A 23,589-nucleotide genomic window follows, 5' to 3' on the forward strand; every position below is an offset into this window, starting at 1 on the left:
ATACGTACCGAACCATGGGTTTGGTGAATCATTGCACCCCCACATACAGTACCTCACTCAGTGCTGTCTGCTGTTCACTGTGGTTTAAGTGTGTTTTAACTCTGCGGAATCCCCCGGGGCTGTTGTCTCTGGCCACCAACTCCTCGATCATCTCTCGGGCCTTCTGCTGCACCTCACTGCTTCCAAATATTTACACCTCACCCTCATAGTCCCCCTAGTTGACCTACAACACGCACGCAGGGAAGTTACCTCTACGGGGGTGGCTTTTGATTAGGTGTAGTGTAGAAAATTCATTAAAGAAATAAGCAAATGCAATGTCTAACGTTAAGTTAATTTACTCTAGCATGCCATATTCAGTTAAATTAGGCTAGTGATGGCAGTTGTGGAGACAGGCACTTATGGTAGTAAGGACATAAATTATATTATGCTCTAGGCCCTGTTGAAGTTTGTAAGAGAAGAGCCGTTATTTGTCAGGTCGTTTGCCATTGTATAAGCAAACAAAACTTGTCTGGGGATGGTGGAGGTTATGATGACGAACCTGTTCAGAATATCTTTTGAATTATACTCAGTCCTCGACCAAACTCTACTTCAATACAAGCGCCTTGGACCAATCAATGCCCACAACGGTTATCACGGCAACCGTTAACAACCTACAACACTCTCCCTGCCGCCTGTGTTTTTAACGAAGGCTTTGTGTCCGTGTTCCCATCCAATGAGAGAGGCCAGCGGGTGTGCCCTGTCCAAAGTGATGCCAGGCTGGCTGCTTGTGATTGTCCCTCGGGGAGTAATCCCACAGGGAGGAAAAGGTCAGCAGATCGCTGGTAGTTGATTGGGGAGTAAAGGACGGGGGGGGTAGAGGGACTGGGAGGGTTTCACTGTGGTACACTGTGCTCCAGTCCTCAGCTATATCTGATTGCACACTGACTTGTGACGTTAAACATACAAGATGTTAAAAATACAAGTCCATTGAATTCCCAGGGTTGAGTGAGTCAGGAATGTGTTGTTTCCTTATCTGAAATTGAGCCCCTTAAGTGTAATGGCCGTATTTTCATTTGGTCCTATTTGTTTTTTCTTTGACGTGTGATGAGAGATCCACAGATCAGCATTGTAAATACTGTGGTATTTCTGTCTATTACAATGTCCAGTGATTTGTTGTTGGATACACTTCTCGTTTGGGTTTGCTTCCTTTCTCCTCTTAAGGGTCACTGGTCAAGTGATCATTCTCATTCTTTAACCATCTCTAAATGCTCTTTGTGTAGGATCTGGCCATCAACACACACGTAAAGCTTACATTATCTCTGTGAATAATATTGATTTAATCTGGTTGCTTTTGCCTTACAGGAGCGAAATGCGGAGAATGCCATTGAAGCGCTCAAAGAGTACGAGCCGGAGATGGGAAAGGTGTACCGGCAGGACAGGAAGAGTGTGCAGCGGATCAAGTCCAGGGACCTTGTACCAGGGGACATTGTGGAGGTGGCCGGTAAGATGCTTCCAATACACGGGGTGGGGGGGGGGGGGGTCAAAACATTTGCCCACCCCTGCGCCATCCCAGTTATGCATGTCTGCTTAGCTTTGATAACCCAGTGTTGTGTGATCACTGAATATTTTTTTCAGAGTGCAAGTGTGTCAGTTTATTAGGGATGGGCATCTTTCCCTTTTAAGACGATTCGATACGTATCTAGATACATGGGCTCCGATACGATACAGGGACGATACGTTTTAGTTTGGTGCGATTTCGGTTTGATTAGAGAATTAATCAATACGATTCGATGCACAAACATTTGTTACATAAACATTCATTTTCCATTCTAAATTCAAATCTGCTTCTGATAAGCTCATGAGCTGGGCCTCTCTGAGCTGACCTGTGTGTGTACATGTGTATGTCTATGGTGTATGTAGTAGGGCTGGGTGATATATCAAAATAATTTGATTAATTAAAATGTATGTTTTAGCGCGGTATTCCAAATACCTCTATTCCAAGAATAGTGGGGTTTTTCTTCTGTTTTTATGAGCGTTTATGTCCACTTGTTCTCATGTTGTCTTTTTGGTCTCGTCACCTTCACTCTTTCTGTGCTGTCTGCACCTTCCCATTTACACACACAAACACCAAGCCCCTCCCCCAGCCACTCACAACAACAAAGATTAGATGTTTATTTATTTTTCACAAAATTAAAATCACAGTGCAGTTATCACAAAAGTACCACTAACTAATACTTTTTTTTGCAATTTTATTAACCAGAGCTGTAATGCACGAGGGAGAGCAAGAGGCTCGAAGCAGAGCAGCAGCTCTTGTGAGTGACGCTGGGAGTAGGGAGGGGGAGATATAGCAAACAAGTTGACACGCGCTGGTAGATTAAGTTATTGCTAGTTACACTCAGTGGCCAGTTTATTAGGTTCACTCCTACAGAAAGTGAGTCACGTAGCCGTGGCTTGCTATATAAACCAGACAGATGGGTGTAGAGGCATTCAGTTACTGTTCGATTGGGTGTGGTATGATCGTCCGGGCCAGTTCCAGTATCTCAGAAACGTCCGGCCTAGTGAGCTTTTCACGCGGGACGTCTAGGGTTTACCAAGAATGGTGCGACAAACAAAACATCCAGTCAGCGGCAGTCGTGTGGGCGAAAACAGCTCGTTGACGAGAGATCGAAGGACAATGTCAAGAATCGTGCAAGCATACAGGCAAATAACGGCGCAGTACAACAGTGGTGTGCAGAACGGCATCTCAGAACACACACAACTCGTCGATCCTTGTCACGGATTGGCTATTGCAGCAGACGACCACACCTGGTTCCACTCCTATCGGCTAAAAACAAGAAGCGACTCCAGTGAGCACGCGATCACCAACACTGGACAATTTGAGGAATGGAAAAACATTGCCTGGTCCGACGGATTCCGGTTCCTGTTGCGTCATGCTGATGGCAGAGTCAGGATTTGGCTTAAGCCGCATGAGTCCATGGCCCCATCCTGTCTGGTGTCAATGGTACAGGCTGGTGGTGTAATGGTGTGAGGAATGTTTTCCTGGCACACGTAAGGTCCCTTGATACCAATTGAGCAACATTTGAACGTTTCCAACACCTTGTAGATTCCATGCCCCAAAGTATTCAGGCTGTTCAGGAGGCAAAGGGGGGTCTGACCCGGTACTAGATGGGTGTACCTAATGAACTGACCAAAATGAATGCTCAGTTTGTCGTGCCCGGCATTGCGGTACCACGTACCACTAGCAGCGTTTTACTAGTGGAAAGTGGATACCTAGTCATTTGCACAAGTGAATGCATTCAACCAAAATGTTTATTCCGCATTTTAACCCAACACCTCTGAATCAATTAATTGTTGTCCATGTCATCGGCGCCCGAGGGTCAGATGTTGGGGGTTAACTGCCTTGCTCAAGGGCAGAACGGTAGATTTTTCCACCTTGCCGGCTCAGGGATTCGAACCAGTGACCTTTCGATTACTGGCCCAACACTCTTAACCGCTAGGCTACCTGCTGCCCCCACACTAGCTGTCTAGTCTGTATTTTATAAGTGTGCAATAAGCATAAAACCCATTTATGTAAGGAATTGGCAACTCGTTCTCATTCTGAGAAATAAGGTAGGCCACTTGTTTTCAACATCTGAACAAATATATATATATCTCATCAAAAAAAGAAACGTCCTCTCACTGTCAACTGCATTAATTTTCAGCGAACTTAACATGTGTAAATAGTTCCACAGACATGTGACTAACAGAAATGGAATAATGTGTCCCCGAACAAAGGGAGTGTCAAAATCAAAAGTAACAGTCCGTATCTGGTGTGGCCACCAGCTGCATTAAGTACTGCAGTGAATCTCCTCCTCATAGACTGCACCAGATGTGCCAGTTCTTGCTGTGAGATGTTACCCCACTCTTCCACCAAGGCACCTGCAAGTTCCCTGACATTTCTGGGGGGAATGGCCCTAGCCTTCACCCTCCGATCCAACAGGTCCCAGACCTGCTCAATGGGATTGAGATCCGGGCTCTTCGCTGGCCATGGCAGAACACTGACATCCCTGTCTTGCAGGAAATCACGCACAGAACGAGCAGTATGGCTGGTGGCATTGTCATGCTGGAGGGTCATGTCAGGATGAACCTGCAGGAAGGGTACCACATGAGGGAGGAGGATGTCTTCCCTGTAACGCACAGCGTTGAGATTGCCTGCAACGACAAAAAGCTCAGTCCGATGATGCTGTGACACACCGCCCCAGACCATGACGGACCCTCCACCTCCAGATCGATCCCACTCCAGAGTACAGGCCTCGTGTAACGCTCATTCCTTCGACGATAAACGCGAATCCGACCATCACCCCTGGTGAGACAAAACCGCGACTCGTCAGGTGAAGAGCACTTTTTGCCAGTCCTGTCTGGTCCAGCGACGGTGGGTTTGTGCCCATAGGCGACGTTGTTGCCAGTGATGTCTGTTGAGGACCTGCCTTACAACAGGCCTACAAGCCGTAAGTCCAGCCTCTCTCAGCCTATTGCGGACAGTCTGAGCACTGATGGAGGAATTGTGCGTTCCTGGTGTAACTTGGGCAATTGTTGCCATCCTGTACCTGTCCCGCAGGTGTGCTGTTCGGATGTACCGATCCTGTGCAGGTGTTGTTACACGTGGTCTGCCACTGCGAGGATGATCAGCTGTCTGTCCTGTCTCCCTGTAGCGCTGTCTTAGGCATCTCACAGTACGGACATTGCAATTTATTGCCCTGGCCACATCTGCAGTCCTCATGCCTCTTTGCAGCATGCGTAAGGCACGTTCACGAAGATGAGCAGGGATCCTGGGCATCTTTCTTCTGGTGTTTTTCAGAGTCAGTAGATAGGCCTCTTTAGTGTCCTAACTTTTCATAACTGTGACCTTAATTGCCTACTGTCTGTAAATTGTTAGTGTCTTAACAAGCGTTCCACAGGTGCATGTTCATTGTTTATGGTTCATTGAACAAGCATAGGAAACGGTGTTTAAACCCTTTACAATGAAGATCTGTGAAGTTATTTGGATTTTTACTAATTATCTTTGAAAGACAGGGTCCTGAAAAAGGGAAGTTTCTTTTTTTGCTGAGTTTGTTTATATATATATATATATATATATATATATACACACACACACACACACACAGTGGGGAGAACAAGTATTTGATACACTGCCGATTTTGCAGGTTTTCCTACTTACAAAGCATGTAGAGGTCTGTAATTTTTATCATAGGTACACTTCAACTGTGAGAGACGGAATCTAAAACAAAAATCCAGAAAATCACATTGTATGATTTTAAAGTAATTAATTTGCATTTTATTGCATGACATAAGTATTTGATCACCTACCAACCAGTAAGAATTCCGGCTCTCACAGACCTGTTAGTTTTTGTTTAAGAAGCCCTCCTGTTCTCCACTCATTACCTGTATTAACTGCACCTGTTTGAACTCGTTACCTGTATAAAAGACACCTGTCCACACACTCAATCAAACAGACTCCAACCTCTCCACAATGGCCAAAACCAGAGAGCTGTGTAAGGACATCAGGGATAAAATTGTAGACCTGCACAAGGCTGGGATGGGCTACAGGACAATAGGCAAGCAGCTTGGTGAGAAGGAAACAACTGTTGGCGCAATTATTAGAAAATTGAAGAAGTTCAAGATGACGGTCAATCACCCTCGGTCTGGGGCTCCATGCAAGATCTCACCTCGTGGGGCATCAATGATCATGAGGAAGGTGAGGGATCAGCCCAGAACTACACGGCAGGACCTGGTCAATGACCTGAAGAGAGCTGGGACCACAGTCTCAAAGAAAACCATTAGTAACACACTATGCCGTCATGGATTAAAATCCTGCAGAGCACGCAACGTCCCCCTGCTCAAGCCAGCGCATGTCCAGGCCCATCTGAAGTTTGCCAATGACCATCTGGATGATCCAGAGGAGGAATGGGAGAAGGTCATGTGGTCTGATGATACAAAAATAGAGCTTTTTGGTCTAAACTCCACTCGCCGTGTTTGGAGGAAGAAGAAGGATGAGTACAACCCCAAGAACACCATCCCAACCGTGAAGCATGGAGGTGGAAACATCATTCTTTGGGGATGCTTTTCTGCAAAGGGGACAGGACGACTGCACCGTATTGAGGGGAGGATGGATGGGGCAATGTATTGTGAGATCTTGGCCAACAACCTCCTTCCCTCAGTAAGAGCATTGAAGATGGGTCGTGGCTGGGTCTTCCAGCATGACAACGATCCGAAACACACAGCCAGGGCAACTAAGGAGTGGGTCCGTAAGAAGCATCTCAAGGTCCTGGAGAGGCCTAGCCAGTCTCCAGACCTGAACCCAATAGAAAGTCTTTGGAGGGAGCTGAAAGTCCGTATTGCCCAGCGACAGCCCCGAAACCTAAAGGATCTGGAGAAGGTCTGTATGGAGGAGTGGGACAAAAATCCCTGCTGCAGTGTGTGCAAACCTGGTCAAGACCTACAGGAAACGTATGATCTCTGTAATTGCAAACAAAGGTTTCTGTACCAAATATTAAGTTCTGCTTTTCTGATGTATCAAATACTTATGTCATGCAATAAAATGCAAATTAATTACTTAAAAATCATACAATGTGATTTTCTGGATTTTTGTTTTAGATTCCGTCTCTCACAGTTGAAGTGTACCTATGATAAAAATTACAGACTTCTACATGCTTTGTAAGTAGGAAAACCTGCAAAATTGGCAGTGTATCAAATACTTGTTCTCCCCACTGTGTGTGTGTGTGTGTGTGTGTGTGTGTGTGTGTGTGTGTATATATATACACACACACACACACACACACACACACACACAGTGGGGGAAAAAAGTATTTAGTCAGCCACCAGTTGTGCAAGTTCTCCCACTTAAAAAGATGAGAGAGGCCTGTAATTTTCATCATAGGTACACGTCAACTATGACAGACAAAATGAGGAAAATAAATCCAGAAAATCACATTGTAGGATTTTTAATGAATGTATTTGCAAATTATGGTGGAAAATAAGTATTTGGTCAATAACAAAAGTTTCTCAATACTTTGTTATATACCCTTTGTTGGCAATGACACAGGTCAAACGTTTTCTGTAAGTCTTCACAAGGTTTTCACACACTTTTGCTGGTATTTTGGCCCATTCCTCCATGCAGATCTCCTCTAGAGCAGTGATGTTTTAGGGCTGTCGCTGGGCAACACGGACTTTCAACTCCCTCCAAAGATTTTCTATGGGGTTGAGATCTGGAGACTGGCTAGGCCACTCCAGGACCTTGAAGTGCTTCTTACGAAGCCACTCCTTCGTTGCCCGGGCGGTGTGTTTGGGATCATTGTCATGCTGAAAGACCCAGCCACGTTTCATCTTCAATGCCCTTGCTGATGGAAGGAGGTTTTCACTCAAAATCTCACGATACATGGCCCCATTCATTCTTTCCTTTACACGGATCAGTCGTCCTGGTCCCTTTGCAGAAAAACAGCCCCAAAGCATGATGTTTCCACCCCCATGCTTCACAGTAGGTATGCTGTTCTTTGGATGCAACTCAGCATTCTTTGTCCTCCAAACACGACGAGTTGAGTTTTTACCAAACAGTTATATTTTGGTTTCATCTGACCATATGACATTCTCCCAATCCTCTTCTGGATCATCCAAATGCACTCTAGCAAACTTCAGACAGGCCTGGACATGTAATGGCTTAAGCAGGGGGACACGTCTTGCACTGCAGGATTTGAGTCCCTGGCGGCGTACTGTGTTACTGATGGTAGGCTTTGTTACTTTGGTCCCAGCTCTCTGCAGGTCATTCACTAGGTCCCCCCGTGTGGTTCTGGGATTTTTGCTCACCGTTCTTGTGATCATTTTGACCCCACGGGGTGAGATCTTGCGTGGAGCCCCAGATTGAGGGAGATTATCGGTGGTCTTGTATGTCTTCCATTTCCTAATAATTTTTCCCACAGTTGATTTCTTCAAACCAAGCTGCTTACCTATTGCAGATTCAGTCTTCCCAGCCTGGTGCAGGTCTACAATTTTGTTTCTGGTGTCCTTTGACAGCTCTTTGGTCTTGGCCATAGTGGAGTTTGGAGTGTGACTGTTTGAGGTTGTGGACAGGTGTCTTTTATACTGATAACAAGTTCAAACAGGTGCCATTAATACAGGTAACGAGTGGAGGACAGAGGAGCCTCTTAAAGAAGAAGTTACAGGTCTGTGAGAGCCAGAAATCTTGCTTGTTTGTAGGTGACCAAATACTTATTTTCCACCATTTGCAAATAAATTCATTAAAAATCCTACAATGTGATTTTCTGGATTTTTTTTCTCAATTTGTCTGTCATAGTTGACGTGTACCTATGATGAAAATTACAGGCCTCTCATCTTTTTAAGTGGGAGAACTTGCACAATTGGTGGCTGACTAAATACTTTTTCCCCCCACTGTGTGTATATATATATATATATATATATATAAATGTGTGTGTGTGTGTGTGTGTGTGTGTATATATATGAATGCATTTCAATTAACAGGTGTGCCTTCTTAAAAGTTAATTTGTGGAATTTCTTTCCTTCTTAATGCTTTTGAGCCAATCAGTTGTGTTGTGACAAGGTAGGGGGGGGGTATACAGAAGATAGCCCTATTTGGTAAAATAACAAGTCCATATTATGGCAAGAACGGCTCAAATAAGCAAAGAGAAACAACAGTCCATCATTACTATAAGACATGGTCAGTCAATACGGTAAATCTCAAGAACTTAGAAAGTTTCTTCAAGTGCAGTCGTAAAAACCATCAAGCGCGATGATGAAACTGGCTCTCATAAGCACCACCACAGGAATGGAAAACCCAGAGTTACCTCTGCTGCATTTTGTTACGACCTGAATTTAAAATGGATTACATTGAGATTTTGAGCCACTGATTTACACACAATACCCCACAATGTAAAAAATCTAACATTTTGTTTTTAGAATTTTTTTGAAATAAATTCAAAGCTGAAATGTCCTAAGTCAATAAGTATCCAACCACTTTTATGGCAAGCCTAAATATGTTCAGGAGAGACATTCACCTTTCAGCAGGACAATAACCTAAAACACAAGGCCAAATATACACATTGAATGTTCCTTAGGGGCCTAGTTACAGTTTTGACTTATAGTGCATTCGGAAAGTATTCAGACCCAGTGACTTTTGCCACGTTTTGTTACGTTACAGCCTTATCCTAAAATTGATTAAATATTTTTTTACCACATCAATCTACACATTACCCCATACTAGGTAAAAAATCTGTCTATGTGCCCTTAAGCAAGGCACTTAACCCTAATTGCTCCTGTAAGTCGCTCTGGATAAGAGCGTCTGCTAAATGACTAAAAATGTAAATGTAATAATGACAAAGCAAAAACAGGTTTTTAAAAATTATTGCAAATGTATTACAAATAAACTGAAATATCACATTTACATAAGTATTCATACCCTTTACTGTACTTTGTTGAAGCACCTTTGGCAGCGATTACAGCCTCGAGTCTTCTTGGGTATGACGCTACAAATTTGGCACACTTGTATTTGGAGTTTCTCCCATTCTTCTCTGCAGATCCTCTCAAGCTCAGGTTGGATGGGGAGCGTCGCTACACAGCTGTTTTTTGGTCTCTCCCGAGATGTTAGATCGGGATCAAATCCGGGCCCTGGCTGGGCCACTCAAGGACATTCAGAGACTTGTCCCGAAGCCACTCCTGTGTTGTCTTGGCTGTGTGCTTAGGGCTGTTGTCTTGTTGGAAGGTGAACCTTCGCCCAGTCTGAGGTCCTGAGCAATCTGGAGCAGGTTTTCATCAAGGATCTCTCTGTACTTTGCTCCGTTCATCTTTGCCTCGATCCTGACTAGTCTCCCAGTCCCTGCCGCTGAAAAACATCCCCACAGCATGATGCTGCCACCACCATGCTTCACCGTAGGGATGGTGCCAGGTTTCCTCCAGACGTGACACTTGGCATTCAGGCCAAAGAGTTCAATCTTGGTTTCATCAGACCAGAGAATCTTGTTTCTCATGGTCTGAGAGTCCTTTAGGTGCCTTTTGGCAAACTCCAAGCGGGCTCTCATGTGCCTTTTACTGAGGAGTGGCTTCCGCTTGGCCACTACCATAAAGGCCTGATTGGCGGAGTGCCGTAGCGATGGTTGTCCTTCTGGAAGGTTCTCCCATCTCTCCAGAGGAACTTCTCCTCCGATTGCTCAGTTTGTCCAGGCGGCCAGCTCTAGGAAGAGTCTTGGTGGTTCCAAACTTCTTCCATTTAAGAATGATGGAGGCCACTCTGTTCTTGGGGACCTTCAATGCTGTTTTTTTGTACCCTTCCACAGATCTGTGCCTCGTCACAATCCTGTCTCGCAGCTCTACGGACAATTCCTTTAACCTCATGGCTTGGTTTTTGCTCTGACATGCACTGTCAGCTGTGGGACCTTACATGGACAGGTGTGTGCCTTTCCAAATCATGTCCAGTCAATTGAATTTACCACATGTGGACTCCAAGTTGTTGTAGAAACATCTCAAGGATGAACAATGGAAACGAGATGCACCTGAGCTCAATTTCGAGTCTCATAGCAAAGGGTCTGAATACTTATGTAAATAAGGTATTTCGGTTGTTGTTTTTTTTATACATTTGCACAAATTTCTAAAAACCTGTTTTCGCTTTGTCATTATGGGGTATTGTGTGTAGATTGAGGAAAAGGGAAGGGGTCTGAATACTTTCTGAATGTGCTATAAATCGGCTTGAAAATGTATACCAAGACTTGAAAATGGCTGTCTAACAATGATCAACAACCAACTTGACAGCACTTGAAGAGTTTAAAAAAGATTAACAGGCAAATATTGTGCAATCCATGTGTGCAACACTATAAGATACTTTTTCCCAAAAGACGCACAGCTGTAATCGATGCCAAAGGTGATTTTAACTTGTATTGACTCAGGGGGTTGAATACTTATCAAGATATTAGTGTTTTTATTTGGAAAATACATTGGAATATTTGGTGGAGATGGTAAAAAGACCCAAGACAAATCAATTTTAATCCCCAATTTGTAACACAACAAAATCTTGAAAAAGTCAAGGGGTGTGAATACTTTCAGCACAACTTTTGGATTTCACCCCCATCTCAATATCGAATGGTTTTGAATGTTTTTACATTTTTACGGCGTGATCTTCTTCTCTCGCTCCGGCCATGCAGTGCGCCTCACAAAAGTGATTGCTGTCCTCGTTATGAAATTATCAAGGTTACCCTGTATATCTAAAAATGACCATATACACTATTTGTTTAAAGCAAATCTACCAAAACTATTGCTAACGGTGAACCTGAACAATCAAAATAAAATCAATTGTAAGGCTCGTTCAGCAATTATAGCCAGATGAGAGTTGTCTCCGGTATCTTACTTTTCTAACAGCGCATAGATAGCAATAACCTAACAAATTGCATAGGTTTTAGCTCTACTAATAAAGCCTAGTATCACGCAAGCCATTTTAGAATTTGAATGCTGAAGGAGCCCAGCAGATGTGCAAGATCAGGAACAGGCCGCCTACCTCGCGTTGGTCAGCACGCGAAGCTGGGCACAGCACGCAGTTTGACTAGGCTATTGCCTGGGGTTGTTCGGCATACAAAATTACTTGTAGATTTATGACTGTCAACACAGTTACATGCAGTTTGACACTAAAGGAGAGGAAGCATCAGTTGTTACAGAAGATGAGGTATTTTCCTAAGGTATAAAGAATTTAATATAAGCACCCAAAAAATGTGAACAGGTGCAAGACCGCGGAACGATGCACATGTATCTTAAACATTTGAATCTGGGACCGATGCGTATCTGTGAATCGTTACACAAACAACTATAAAAACGGTAGGAATGTATTTCATATGCATGCATGTTCTGTCATGTAAGCAGAGAGATCAAAGCTGTGTTGCTCCTGATCTCCCCAGTCTCCCTTGCATGCTAAACCAGGAGAGAGGACACCGCCTGGCATTTGCTCTGCTAATTGATTTACAGAAACGTTCACTGCCATTGACGCCCCCAAACACCGTATTTGATCTTGGCTAGTGAATGTTGTTTCAAAGTCTGATTTAGACAATTTAGATGAGCCCTACCTTTTATAGAGTTTGACCTTTCATTGGAATTAAGTTGAAATGTCAGTCCTGAGTTGAACCCTTTGTTTACTTCATCACCTCCAATGCTCTACACTTGTCAGAGTGGACGCTCTAGCCAACAACAGATCCTCTCAATGTAGAACTGGCAACTGTTCAGCCCCCTCTGTCTGCCCCTCTCTCTCATATTGAATGGCACTGGAGGAAGTTGTTTGAATGTGAACTCTCCCATGCTGTTGTAAAATCGACCTGTACGTCACCTGGCTGCAGTGGGACAGGTACTTGAGATAATAGATTGAGTAGGCTCTGCTAAAAAGCGAAGTAATTTGCGATAGCAGGCTCTCATCAACAGTGTTTGGGATGTAGATGAGTCTCTCCTCTAACTCATACATCCATTCTGCTAAACACTGCTCATCTCCCTGACTAATACAATATAATAGCGGCACCAGGTGAGTGGAGCTGCCTGTTACATAAGACCATGTGAGAACTGTGAATGGATTGAGAGGTTCATATAAAATGAGTCTCTCTGTGTGTGGGTGAGTGAAAGGGGGGTTGTGTGATTGCTAGGACATGGGAATCGCATATGGGAATAGAATAGGGTTACAGTGAAATCAGAATACAGTGGCCTCAAAAACCCGATGTCCCCTCAGGCTCTTTGGATCCACAACCCTTTCCCACGACTTCCTTCCTCTTGTCATCCGGACCCGGCCTCCTCACAGATTGGCTATTCTCCTTCTGCTTCACCCAATTCATGGCCCTGTCCTTTCCCCTTTTACTCTTCTTGTCTTGCTCTCTCTGTCACCCAGATTTCTAGAAAATGACTTTTCTTTCTCTCTGCCTCAAAGGAAAGGTTGGAGGGGGTTTTTCCCACTCCTGCCACCGCACTCAGGAAGTGGAATGAAGGGCTTTAGTTAACCCCTCACGCTCCATTTTCAGAGTAACAGGAGTAACTACATACCATAAAGGCAGAGTACGTGGACCTTTGTGCGGTGAGTAAGGAGAGGAGTTGATACATGACTTGAATGCTATGTAGCTAAGTGCCATGTTTAAAGTAGCATCTGCTTTATATCCTGGCCCAGAGTCCTCAGAGCTGCCAAAGAGGAATCTTAAGTCTTGTCAAGGGTAAGGGTTTAAACAGAGTTCTGTGTACAATATGCAGTGTTTGTACGTCGGTGACCGCTCGTGTGTTTGTGTTATCTCGTGAATATCCCACCTTTTGGCTTTATGTAAGCAGAGTGCACAACGTGCCATGTTCAAGCCTTCCTCCTACCCACCACATCTCTCCCCTCCGAAGAGTGAGTCAGAGCTGACAGGCTGGGCTGGAGCTGCTGTCTCCACCGTCTGGATCCCAGTGACCTTGGAAGTCTACCGGCAAGACGACACCCACCTACCTACCTTCCACTTGCTTACTCACATACTGTAAATGTTTTATTCATTTGTTTACTTGTCAAAGACCACGCACAGTTTTGTTTGCGGCACACACCGAAATGTTCAGTCCATCTCTTACACACTCTGATTTGCTGCTCATCTGCAAACAGTCAAACCAATCAGTGCCGTCATGTCAAATCTCAAACGCTACACCTGCCTTCCTTTAGAATGCATCAATGATCCGGTATCTCCCAACTGTTAGACCAAAATAAACACGTTTTCCATGACTGCGTGGTTTTCATGTAAGTTGCTCAAAATAGTCTGTCCCCAACATTTTGTCCCCCAAAAATGTGTGCGTGTCTGCCATGGTATGGGCTGCCTCCTGGTGTCATTTGGGGTCATACCTGACTGAAACCATGTGATCAGGGTTCCTTCTCTTCCACTGAGATTGTGACAGTGATGGGTTGGCGACAGGATGCTACCGACCCCTCAGAGACTATAAACACGTAGTGATGGTGTTAACAAGGGTGGAGGGGATGACCTGAATATGAGCTGTGGCGCGTGCCAGAAACCTTAGACTGCCTTCACCACCACACACCACCTCAGCTGTGGCTTTCACTTTAACCGCCTGGCTTCAACCCCCCCTAAGAGGGAGAGGGCAACCATGCATTCACCAGGGACGTGAGAGCGGGAGCCTGGGCTAAGCAGCTGTCAAGCCTAGGTTTAGCTTCCAGTGTTACTGCTAACAGTAGCTTACAGTGGCATTCTCAGGGACTCTGCGAAAGGTTGCCTGCTAGATAGATTCCCACCCTCTTCTCCTCCCTCGTTGTTCTATTCACCTACAGTTGGCTATCAGTAACAGGGATTCTGTGTTGTAACACGTTGGAACAGCAGCAGTTCTTCATCTTTCACCAGCTCTCCTTCCAGGACATGTTTTTCTTCCAGCCGAGCTGACTACCATCACCTCCCACCATGCCATGGCAATAACCCTGACCCCCTGTATATAGGAAAAACAAGCGTGGCCTTTCTCTCTGTCTCTGTGTGGCTGGCAGTGTGCTTGTGTGACCCAGTTTTGTAATGTGTGTGTGTGTGAGTTGGACCACAGCAGGCTCTGGCTTTGTGGTCTTGTTGCCTTCTACAACATCCCACCATGGCAGTGCTGGTGAGGTGGTCCAAGGGGCATAGACAGGATCTAACATTTACAAAGGGCAAGATTTTATCAGATAAATCATTAGCGAACCAGATGGTTGCACTTTCCTTTCATGTGTTTAGAGGCCAGAATGGTCTGTCTTTTGTCCTCTCTCAAGCGATCCGTTTAACTCTCTACCCCGTCCGTCTTTCCCTCTTCTCATCTGCCTCTCTTCATCCTCCCTTTTCTCATTATACTTTTTTCTTTCTTCTTCATTACACAACCGACACTAAGGGGCTGCCTGATTTTATTAGGTCATGGATGTAGGTTCACACAGCATGCTGTGTATCTCCAGCTCTTTGTTTATGTACCTTGGGTTTGATGATGGCTCCTTTCTCTTACCATTCATGAGAACAGCAGGTGGTTCCCTGTGGACTTTGACTGCGTGAAACGACCGGGAAACTTCAGGCCTACATGCAACCTCGCCGGAGAACTGTAGGAGCAAAATCAAACCTCCCTGGCCACTGATGAGCCAGGGCTGGCGAGTGGTGTGGGTGATTGTTTAGGCTACCTGTTTACAAGGAATGGAGGGTGGATATGAACCGCTTTCTGTTGTGATCTGTAGTAACACATTTTACACAGCTCCACACAGGCATTCAGGAGCACCACTGCAGTTTAGGCCAGGTTCCATGTCACAACGTGTGCGTTTGTGAGTGTTAAAATTTTATTTGCTGAAGAGGATCCCCTTTGCCATGGCCTTCGTAGGCTGATGGAGTGATAACACTCAAGTACCTGTTGCCTGACATTTGTCTTTCTCTCTCGCTCAAGGGGGTTGATTGGATCCTCTTTGATGTCTGGGGAGGAAAAGGTCCCCAACCTGGAAGAGACAATCTTCCTTTCTCAGTAATATGGACAGCTAAATAAAGCCTCATTCACCATGCTGATGTAGAGGGTGACCGTTGGCACGGGTTGTCAAAGCCATAGCGACATCCGAGGAGGCGGAGCGATACTCGGCCCTGCACTAAAATCAACTATATGCATTTAGCTTGTCTGGTGCTTAAAGCTTACGGTTTGATGAAATAAGACAAATGCCTCGAGGGCCCCAGAGATCTAGATAACCAGAAGAAGAAGAAAAAAAAGTTACCTGACCCAACTATTCTCCTCCTGCTGGCTTTTGCAGATTCTGCCCTTACTCTCCTGAAGTTGCCGATAATAGGCTACACGAGGAGTCGGCAACCTTTCTCATGTGGAATGCCAATTTATTTTACAGTTTCTACCGATCTGCATGGCAGTTATGGTTTTCATATGCACATTTTCGTGGAACAGTTTAGTTTAATTTATAATAACGTCTTCATATCTCAAAATCATTGTCATGTGGTTAATCAAAATTCTATCAATGAAAATGATTCAAACCTAAAAATTGTCTTCTATTGCCATTGCAAACTAATGTAAAAAAATAGCCTACATTTTACATTTACATTTTAGTCATTTAGCAGACGCTCTTATCCAGAGTGACTTACAGTTAGTGAGTGCATACATTTTTCATACTGGACCCCCGTGGTAATCGAACCCACAATCCTGGCGTTGCAAGCGCCATGCTCTACCAACTGAGCTACAGGAGGCCAACAAATAAAAACATTGCAGCCTACAGGTAGAAAATATCCTGATAAAAATAAATATCCTATAAATCACATTGGCTACACATGGCCTGTCTGCAACGAAGTTGAAACATTGTATTAACTATTAACTTGGGTCAGGCCTGAAGCTTGCACTAGTGAACTTGCAACATTGTATAAAATATTCTGGGCCCTCAGTTTCCCTCACCAGTGAGCTCAGGACAGACACAGCTGTAGGCTATTTGCGCAAGGGATAAGAAGCTTGGGCAGGAGCTCACTTGAGCTGATTACCGGCACCTCAAATGTTCTACTGCTTGAGCTCCTGTATCTCTTATAGAGTATTAGCTCAAAAGTACACGCATTTAGCAGATGTTATAGCGGTGTAGTGAAATGCTTGTGCTTCTAGCTCCGACAGTGCAGTAATATCTAACAATTACACAACATATACCCAATACACACAAAACTAATAAGGAATGGGATTTAAGAATATATACATGGACAAGCAATGACAAAGCGGCATGGACTAAGATACAGTAGAATATTATAGAATAGAATGCAGTAGATACATATGAGATGAGTAGTGCAAGATATGTAAACATTATTAAAGTGACTAGTGTTCCATTTCTTAAAGTGGCCAGTGATTTTTCAATAGGCAGCAGCAGCCTCTAATGTGCTAGTGATGGCTATTTAACAGTCTGATGGCCTTGAGATAGAAGCTGTTTTTCATTCTTTCGGTCCCAGCTTTGATGCACCTGTACTGACCTCGCCTTCTGGATGAAGGCAGTGGCTCGGGTGGTTGATGTCCTTGATGATCTTTTTGGCCTTCCTGTGACATCGGGTGTTGTATGTGTCTTGGAGGGCGGGTAGTTTGCCCCCGGTAATGCGTTCGGCAGACCGCACCACCCTCTGGAGAGCACTGCGGTTGTGGGCGGTGCTGTTGCCGTACCAGCCGGTGATACAGCCCGACAGGATGCTCTCAATTGTATAATAATAGTATAATATGCCATTTAGCAGACGCTTTTATCCAAAGCGACTTACAGTCATGCGTGCATAATTGTTTTTTTTTGTGTATGGGTGGTCCCGGGGATCGAACCCACTACCTTGGCGTTACAAGCGCCGTGCTCTACCAGCTGAGCTACAGAGGACCACTTTTGTGCATCTGTAAAAGTTTGTGAGGGTTTTAGGTGCTAAGCCAAATTTCTTCAGCCTCCTGAGGTTGAAGAGGCTCTGTTGCACCTTCTTCACCACACTGTCTGCGTGGGTGGACCATTTGTTTGTCGGTGATGTGTACGCCAAGGAACTTGAAGCTTTCCACCTTCTCCACTGCGGTCCCATCCATGTGGATAGGGGGGTGCACCCTCTGCTGTTTCCTGAAGTCCACGATCATCTCCTTTGTTTTGTTGATGTTGAGTGAGAGGTTATTTTCCTGGCACCACACTCCCAGAGCCCTCACCTCCTCCCTGTAGGAGGTCTCATCACTGTTGGTAATCAAGCCTACTACTGTTGTGTCGTCTGCAAACTTGATGATTGAGTTGGAGGCGTGCTTGGCCATGCAGTCATGGGTGAACAGGGAGTACAGGAGGGGGCTGAGCACGCACCCTTGTGGGGCCCCAGTGTTGAGGATCAGCGAAGTGGAGATGTTGTTTCTTACCTTCAACAGCTGGGGCGGCCCGTCAGGAAGTCCAGGACCCAGTTGCACCGGGCAGGGTTCAGACCCAGGGCCTTAAGCTTAATGATGAGCTTGGAGGGTACTATGGTGTTGAATGCTGAGCTATAGTCAATGAACAGCATTCTTACATAGGTATTCCTCTTGTCCAGATGGGATAGGGCAGTGTGATGGCGATTGCATCGTCTGTGGATCTATTGGGGCGGTAAGCAAATTGAAGTGGTTCTAGGGTGGCAGGTAAGGTAGAGGTGATATGATCCTTGACTAGTCTCTCAAAGCACTTCATGATGACAGAGGTGAGTGCTACAGGGCGATAGTCATTTAGTTCAGTTACCTTTTCTTTCTTGGGTACAGGAACAATGGTGGTCATCTTGAAGCATGTGGGAACAGCAGACTTGGAAAGGGAGAGATTGAATATGTCCATAAACACACCAGCCAGCTGGTCTGCGCATGCTCTGAAGACGCGGCTAGGGATGCCGTCTGGGCCGGCAGCCTTGTGGGGGTTAACATGCTTAAATGTCTTAATCACGTCGGCCACGGAGAAGGAGAGGCCACAGTCCTTGGTAGTGGGCCTCGTCAGTGGCACTGTGTTATCCTCAAAGCGGGCGAAGAAGGTGTTTAGCTTGTCTGGAAGCAAGACGTCGGTGTCGGCGACGTGGCTGGTTTTCTTTTTGTAGTCCGTGATTGTCTGTAGACCCTGCCACATACGTCTCGTGTCTGAGCCATTGAATTGCGACTCCACTTTGTCTCTATACTGATGTTTTGCCAGTTTAATTGCCTTGCGAAGTGAGTAGCTCCACTGTTTGTATTCTGCCATATTCCCAGTCACCTTGCCAAATTACAAACATTGTAGATTAGGAATTAACGGTAAATGTACTACTGGTGATATATGTAATAAAGAATTGATATACACGAACAATCAAATGCAAAAAATTCACACAATTAAGTTATGAAACAATGAATGTGCACAAATTGGCGGGAGAGAGCGTATTCTACAGAGAGAAGTACACTTTGCATCTGTGCGCATGGTCAATCCGACTTCTGCATTGGCCATCAGCATTTATGGTGATATAGCCTCAGCAGAAGTCAGTGCATTCATACTTCTTGCGCTTTGCAGAACAGTGTAGAGCTGTTGTCAAGGAAGTTGTCAAGTTGTCAAACAAATTATTTAAATTCCGAGCTATACAGAGCCCTCCGCATTGTTACAAAATGTGGGAGGAGCATGGTGATGCGTTAGAGTTTGATTTGGCCTCTGCATGCTTCTGGAGGCTCCGCAATTGCATCACACCCTTTTAGTCTAGGGCGCCGCAATGGATTAGTTCACGGAGATGGGTGCAAATATACACTACTGTTCAAAGGTTTGGGGTCACTTAGACATTTCCTTGTTTTCCATGAAAACATACAGTGGGGAGAACAAGTATTTGATACACTGCCGATTTTGCAGGTTTTCCTACTTACAAAGCATGTAGAGGTCTGTAATTTTTATCATAGGTACACTTCAACTGTGAGAGATGGAATCTGGGGCTCCATGCAAGATCTCACCTCGTGGGGCATCAATGATCATGAGGAAGGTGAGGGATCAGCCCAGAACTACACGGCAGGACCTGGTCAATGACCTGAAGAGAGCTGGGACCACAGTCTCAAAGAAAACCATTAGTAACACACTACGCCGTCATGGATTAAAATCCTGCAGCGAACGCAAGGTCTCCCTGCTCAAGCCAGCGCATGTCCAGGCCCGTCTGAAGTTTGCCAATGACCATCTGGATGATCCAGAGGAGGAATGGGAGAAGGTCATGTGGTCTGATGAGACAAAAATAGAGCTTTTTGGTCTAAACTCCACTCGCTGTGTTTGGAGGAAGAAGAAGGATGAGTACAACCCCAAGAACACCATCCTAACCATGAAGCATGGAGGTGGAAACATCATTCTTTGGGGATGCTTTTCTGCAAAGCGGACAGGACGACTGCACCGTATTGAGGGGAGGATGGATGGGGCCATGTATCATGAGATCTTGGCCAACAACCTCCTTCCCTCAGTAAGAGCATTGAAGATGGGTCGTGGCTGGGTCTTCCAGCATGACAACGACCCGAAACACACAGCCAGGGCAACTAAGGAGTGGCTCCGTAAGAAGCATCTCAAGGTTCTGGAGTGGCCTAGCCAGTCTCCAGACCTGAACCCAATAGAAAATCTTTGGAGGGAGCTGAAAGTCCGTATTGCCCAGCGGCAGCCCCGAAACCTGAAGGATCTAGAGGTCTGTATGGAGGAGTGGGCCAAAATCCCTGCTGCAGTGCGTGCAAACCTGGTCAAGTCCTACAGGAAATGTATGATCTCTGTAATTGCAAACAAAGGTTTCTGTACCAAATATTAAGATCTGCTTTTCTGATGTATCAAATACTTATGTCATGCAATAAAATGCAAATTAATTACTTAAAAATCATACAATGTGATTTTCTGGGTTTTTGTTTTAGATTCCGTCTCTCACAGTTGAAGTGTACCTATGATAAAATTTACAGACCTCTACATGCTTTGTAAGTAGGAAAACTTGCAAAATCGGCAGTGTATCAAATACTTGTTCTCCCCACTGTACATACATACATACATACATACATACATACATACATACATACATACATACATACAGTGAGGGGAAAAAAGTATTTGATCTCCTGCTGATTTTGTACGTTTGCCCACTGACAAAGACATGATCAGTCTATCATTTTAATGGTAGGTTTATTTGAACGGTGATAGACAGAATAACAACAAAAAAATCCAGAAAAACGCATGTCAAAAATGTTATGAATTGATTTGCATTTTAATGAGGAAAATAAGTATTTGACCCCTCTGCAAAACATTACTTAGTACTTGGTGATAAAACCCTTGTTGGCAATCACAGAGGTCAGACGTTTCTTGTAGTTGGCCACCAGGTTTGCACACATCTCAGGAAGGATTTTGTTCCACTCCTCTTTGCAGATCTTCTCCAAGTCATTAAGGTTTCGAGGCTGACGTTTGGCAACTCGAACCTTCTGCTCCCTCCAGATTTTCTATGGGATTAAGGTCTGGAGACTGGCTAGGCCACTCCAAGACCTTAATGTGCTTCTTCTTGAGCCACTCCTTTGTTGCCTTGGCCGTGTGTTTTGGGTCATTGTCAAGCTGGAATACCCATCCACGACCCGTTTTCAATGCCCTAGCTGAGGGAAGGAGGTTCTCAACCAAGATTTGATGGTACATGGCCCCATCCATCGTCCCTTTGATGCGGTGAAGTTGTCCTGTCCCCTTAGCAGAAAAACACCCCCAAAGCATAATGTTTCCACCTCCATGTTTGACGGTGGGGATGGTGTTCTTTGGGGTCATAGGCAGCATTCCTCCTCCTCCAAACATGGCGAGTTGAGTTGATGCCAAAGAGCTCCATTTTGGTCTCATCTGACCACAACACTTTCACCCAGTTCTCCTCTGAATCATTCAGATGTTCATTGGCAAACTTCAGACGTGCATGTATATGTTCTTTCTTGAGCAGGGGGACCTTGCGGGCGCTGCAGGATTTCAGTCCTTCACGGCGTAGTGTTACCAATTGTTTTCTTGGTGACTATGGTCCCAACTGCCTTGAGATCATTGACAAGATCCTCCTGTGTAGTTCTGGGCTGATTCCTCACTGTTCTCATGATCATTGCAACTCCACGATGTGAGATCTTGCATGGAGCCCCAGGCCGAGGGAGATTGACAGTTATTTTGTGTTTCTTCCATTTGCGAATAATCGCACCAACTGTTGTCACCTTCTCACCAAGCTGCTTGGCGATGGTCTTGTAGCCCATTCCAGCCGTGTTTAGGTCTACAATCTTGTCCCTGACATCCTTGGAGAGCTCTTTGGTCTTGGCCATGGTGGAGAGTTTGGAATCTGATTGATTGCTTCTGTGGACAGGTGTCTTTTATACAGGTAACAAGCTGAGATTAGGAGCACTCCCTTTAAGAGTGTGCTCCTAATCTCAGCTCATTACCTGTATAAAAGACACCTGGGAGCCAGAAATCTTTCTGATTGAGAGGGGGTCAAATACTTTTTTCCCTCATTAAAATGCAAATCAATTTATAACATTTTTGACATGCATTTTTCTGGATTTTTTTGTTGTTATTCTGTCTCTCAATGTTCAAATAAACCTACCATTAAAATTATAGACTGATCATTTCTTTGTCAGTGGGCAAACATACAAAATCAGCAGGGGATCAAATACTTTTTTCCCTCACTGTATATGTATATATATATATGTATGTGTGTGTGTGTGTGTGTGTGTGTGTATGTATGTGTGTGTATATATATCTATGTATATATGTATATATACACTGCTCAAAAAAATAAAGGGAACACTTAAACAACACAATGTAACTCCAAGTGAATCACACTTCTGTGAAATCAAACTGTCCACTTAGGAAGCAACACTGATAGACAATACATTTCACATGCTGTTTTGCAAATGGAATAGACAACAGGTGGAAATTATAGGTAATTAGCAAGACACCCCCAATAAAGGACTGGTTTTGCAGGTGGTGACCACAGACCACTTCTCAGTTCCTATGCTTCCTGGCTGATGTTTTGGTCACTTTTGAATGCTGGCGGTGCTTTCACTCTAGTGGTAGCATGAGACGGAGTCTACAACCCACACAAGTGGCTCAGGTAGTGCAGCTCATCCAGGATGGCACATCAATGCGAGCTGTGGCAAGAAGGTTTGCTGTGTCTGTCAGCGTAGTGTCCAGAGCATGGAGGCGCTACCAGGAGACAGGCCAGTACATCAGGAGACGTGGAGGAGGCCGTAGGAGGGCAACAACCCAGCAGCAGGACTGCTACCTCCGCCTTTGTGCAAGGAGGAGCAGGAGGAGCACTGCCAGAGCCCTGCAAAATGACCTCCAGCAGGCCACAAATGTGCATGTGTCTGCTCAAACGGTCAGTAACAGACTCCATGAGGGTGGTATAAGGCCCCGACGTCCACAGGTGGGGGTTGTGCTTACAGCCCAACACCGTGCAGGACGTTTGGCATTTGCCAGAGAACACCAAGATTGGCAAATTCGCCACTGGCGCCCTGTGCTCTTCACAGATGAAAGCAGGTTCACACTGAGCGCGTGACAGAGTCTGGAGATGCCGTGGAGAACGTTCTGCTGCCTGCAACATCCTCCAGCATGACCGGTTTGGCGGTGGGCCAGTCATGGTGTGGGGTGGCATTTCTTTGGGGGGCCGCACAGCCCTCCATGTGCTCGCCAGAGGTAGCCCGACTGCCATTAGGTACCGAGATGAGATCCTCAGACCCCTTGTGAGACCATATGCTGGTGCGGTTGGCCCTGGGTTCCTCCTAATGCAAGACAATGCTAGACCTCATGTGGCTGGAGTGTGTCAGCAGTTCCTGCAAGAAGAAGGCATTGATGCTATGGACTGGCCCGCCCGTTCCCCAGACCTGAATCCAATTGAGCACATCTGGGACATCATGTCTTACTCCATCCACCATTATTATTATTAATAAATGCCCTTCATTTCTTTCATTGAGACTTGGTTTTTAGATTCACCATTGATAGCACCGATCCTACTCATGTCAAATAAATGCTGTTAGGCTACTTGATGAGCAACTTGTCGAATTAAGACCTATTTTTACAGGCACTCTGCTCTCATTGTCTTCAAAAGTAGGTTACCCTACTCCATGACCCTCTTGTGTATTGGGAATGTGGTTCACTATTAGCTAGTTTAGGGGCATTTTGACAGTGACAGTTTT

General features: G+C 45.1%; 1 protein-coding gene across 1 annotated transcript in view; it reads left to right on the plus strand.

The window, feature by feature from the left end:
• LOC311128669 (sarcoplasmic/endoplasmic reticulum calcium ATPase 2-like) overlaps positions 1–23,589 on the plus strand; it is a 61,113-nt gene that overhangs the window by 19,571 nt on the left and 17,953 nt on the right. The window contains exon 5 of the mRNA XM_084160865.1: positions 1,342–1,480. Coding sequence (XP_084016991.1) covers positions 1,342–1,480 — 139 coding nt within the window. The remainder of the gene's footprint in view (positions 1–1,341; positions 1,481–23,589) is intronic.

This window comes from Coregonus lavaretus (genome assembly GCF_964263955.1).
Source record: "Coregonus lavaretus genome assembly, chromosome: 4".
NCBI lineage: Eukaryota > Metazoa > Chordata > Actinopteri > Salmoniformes > Salmonidae > Coregonus > Coregonus lavaretus.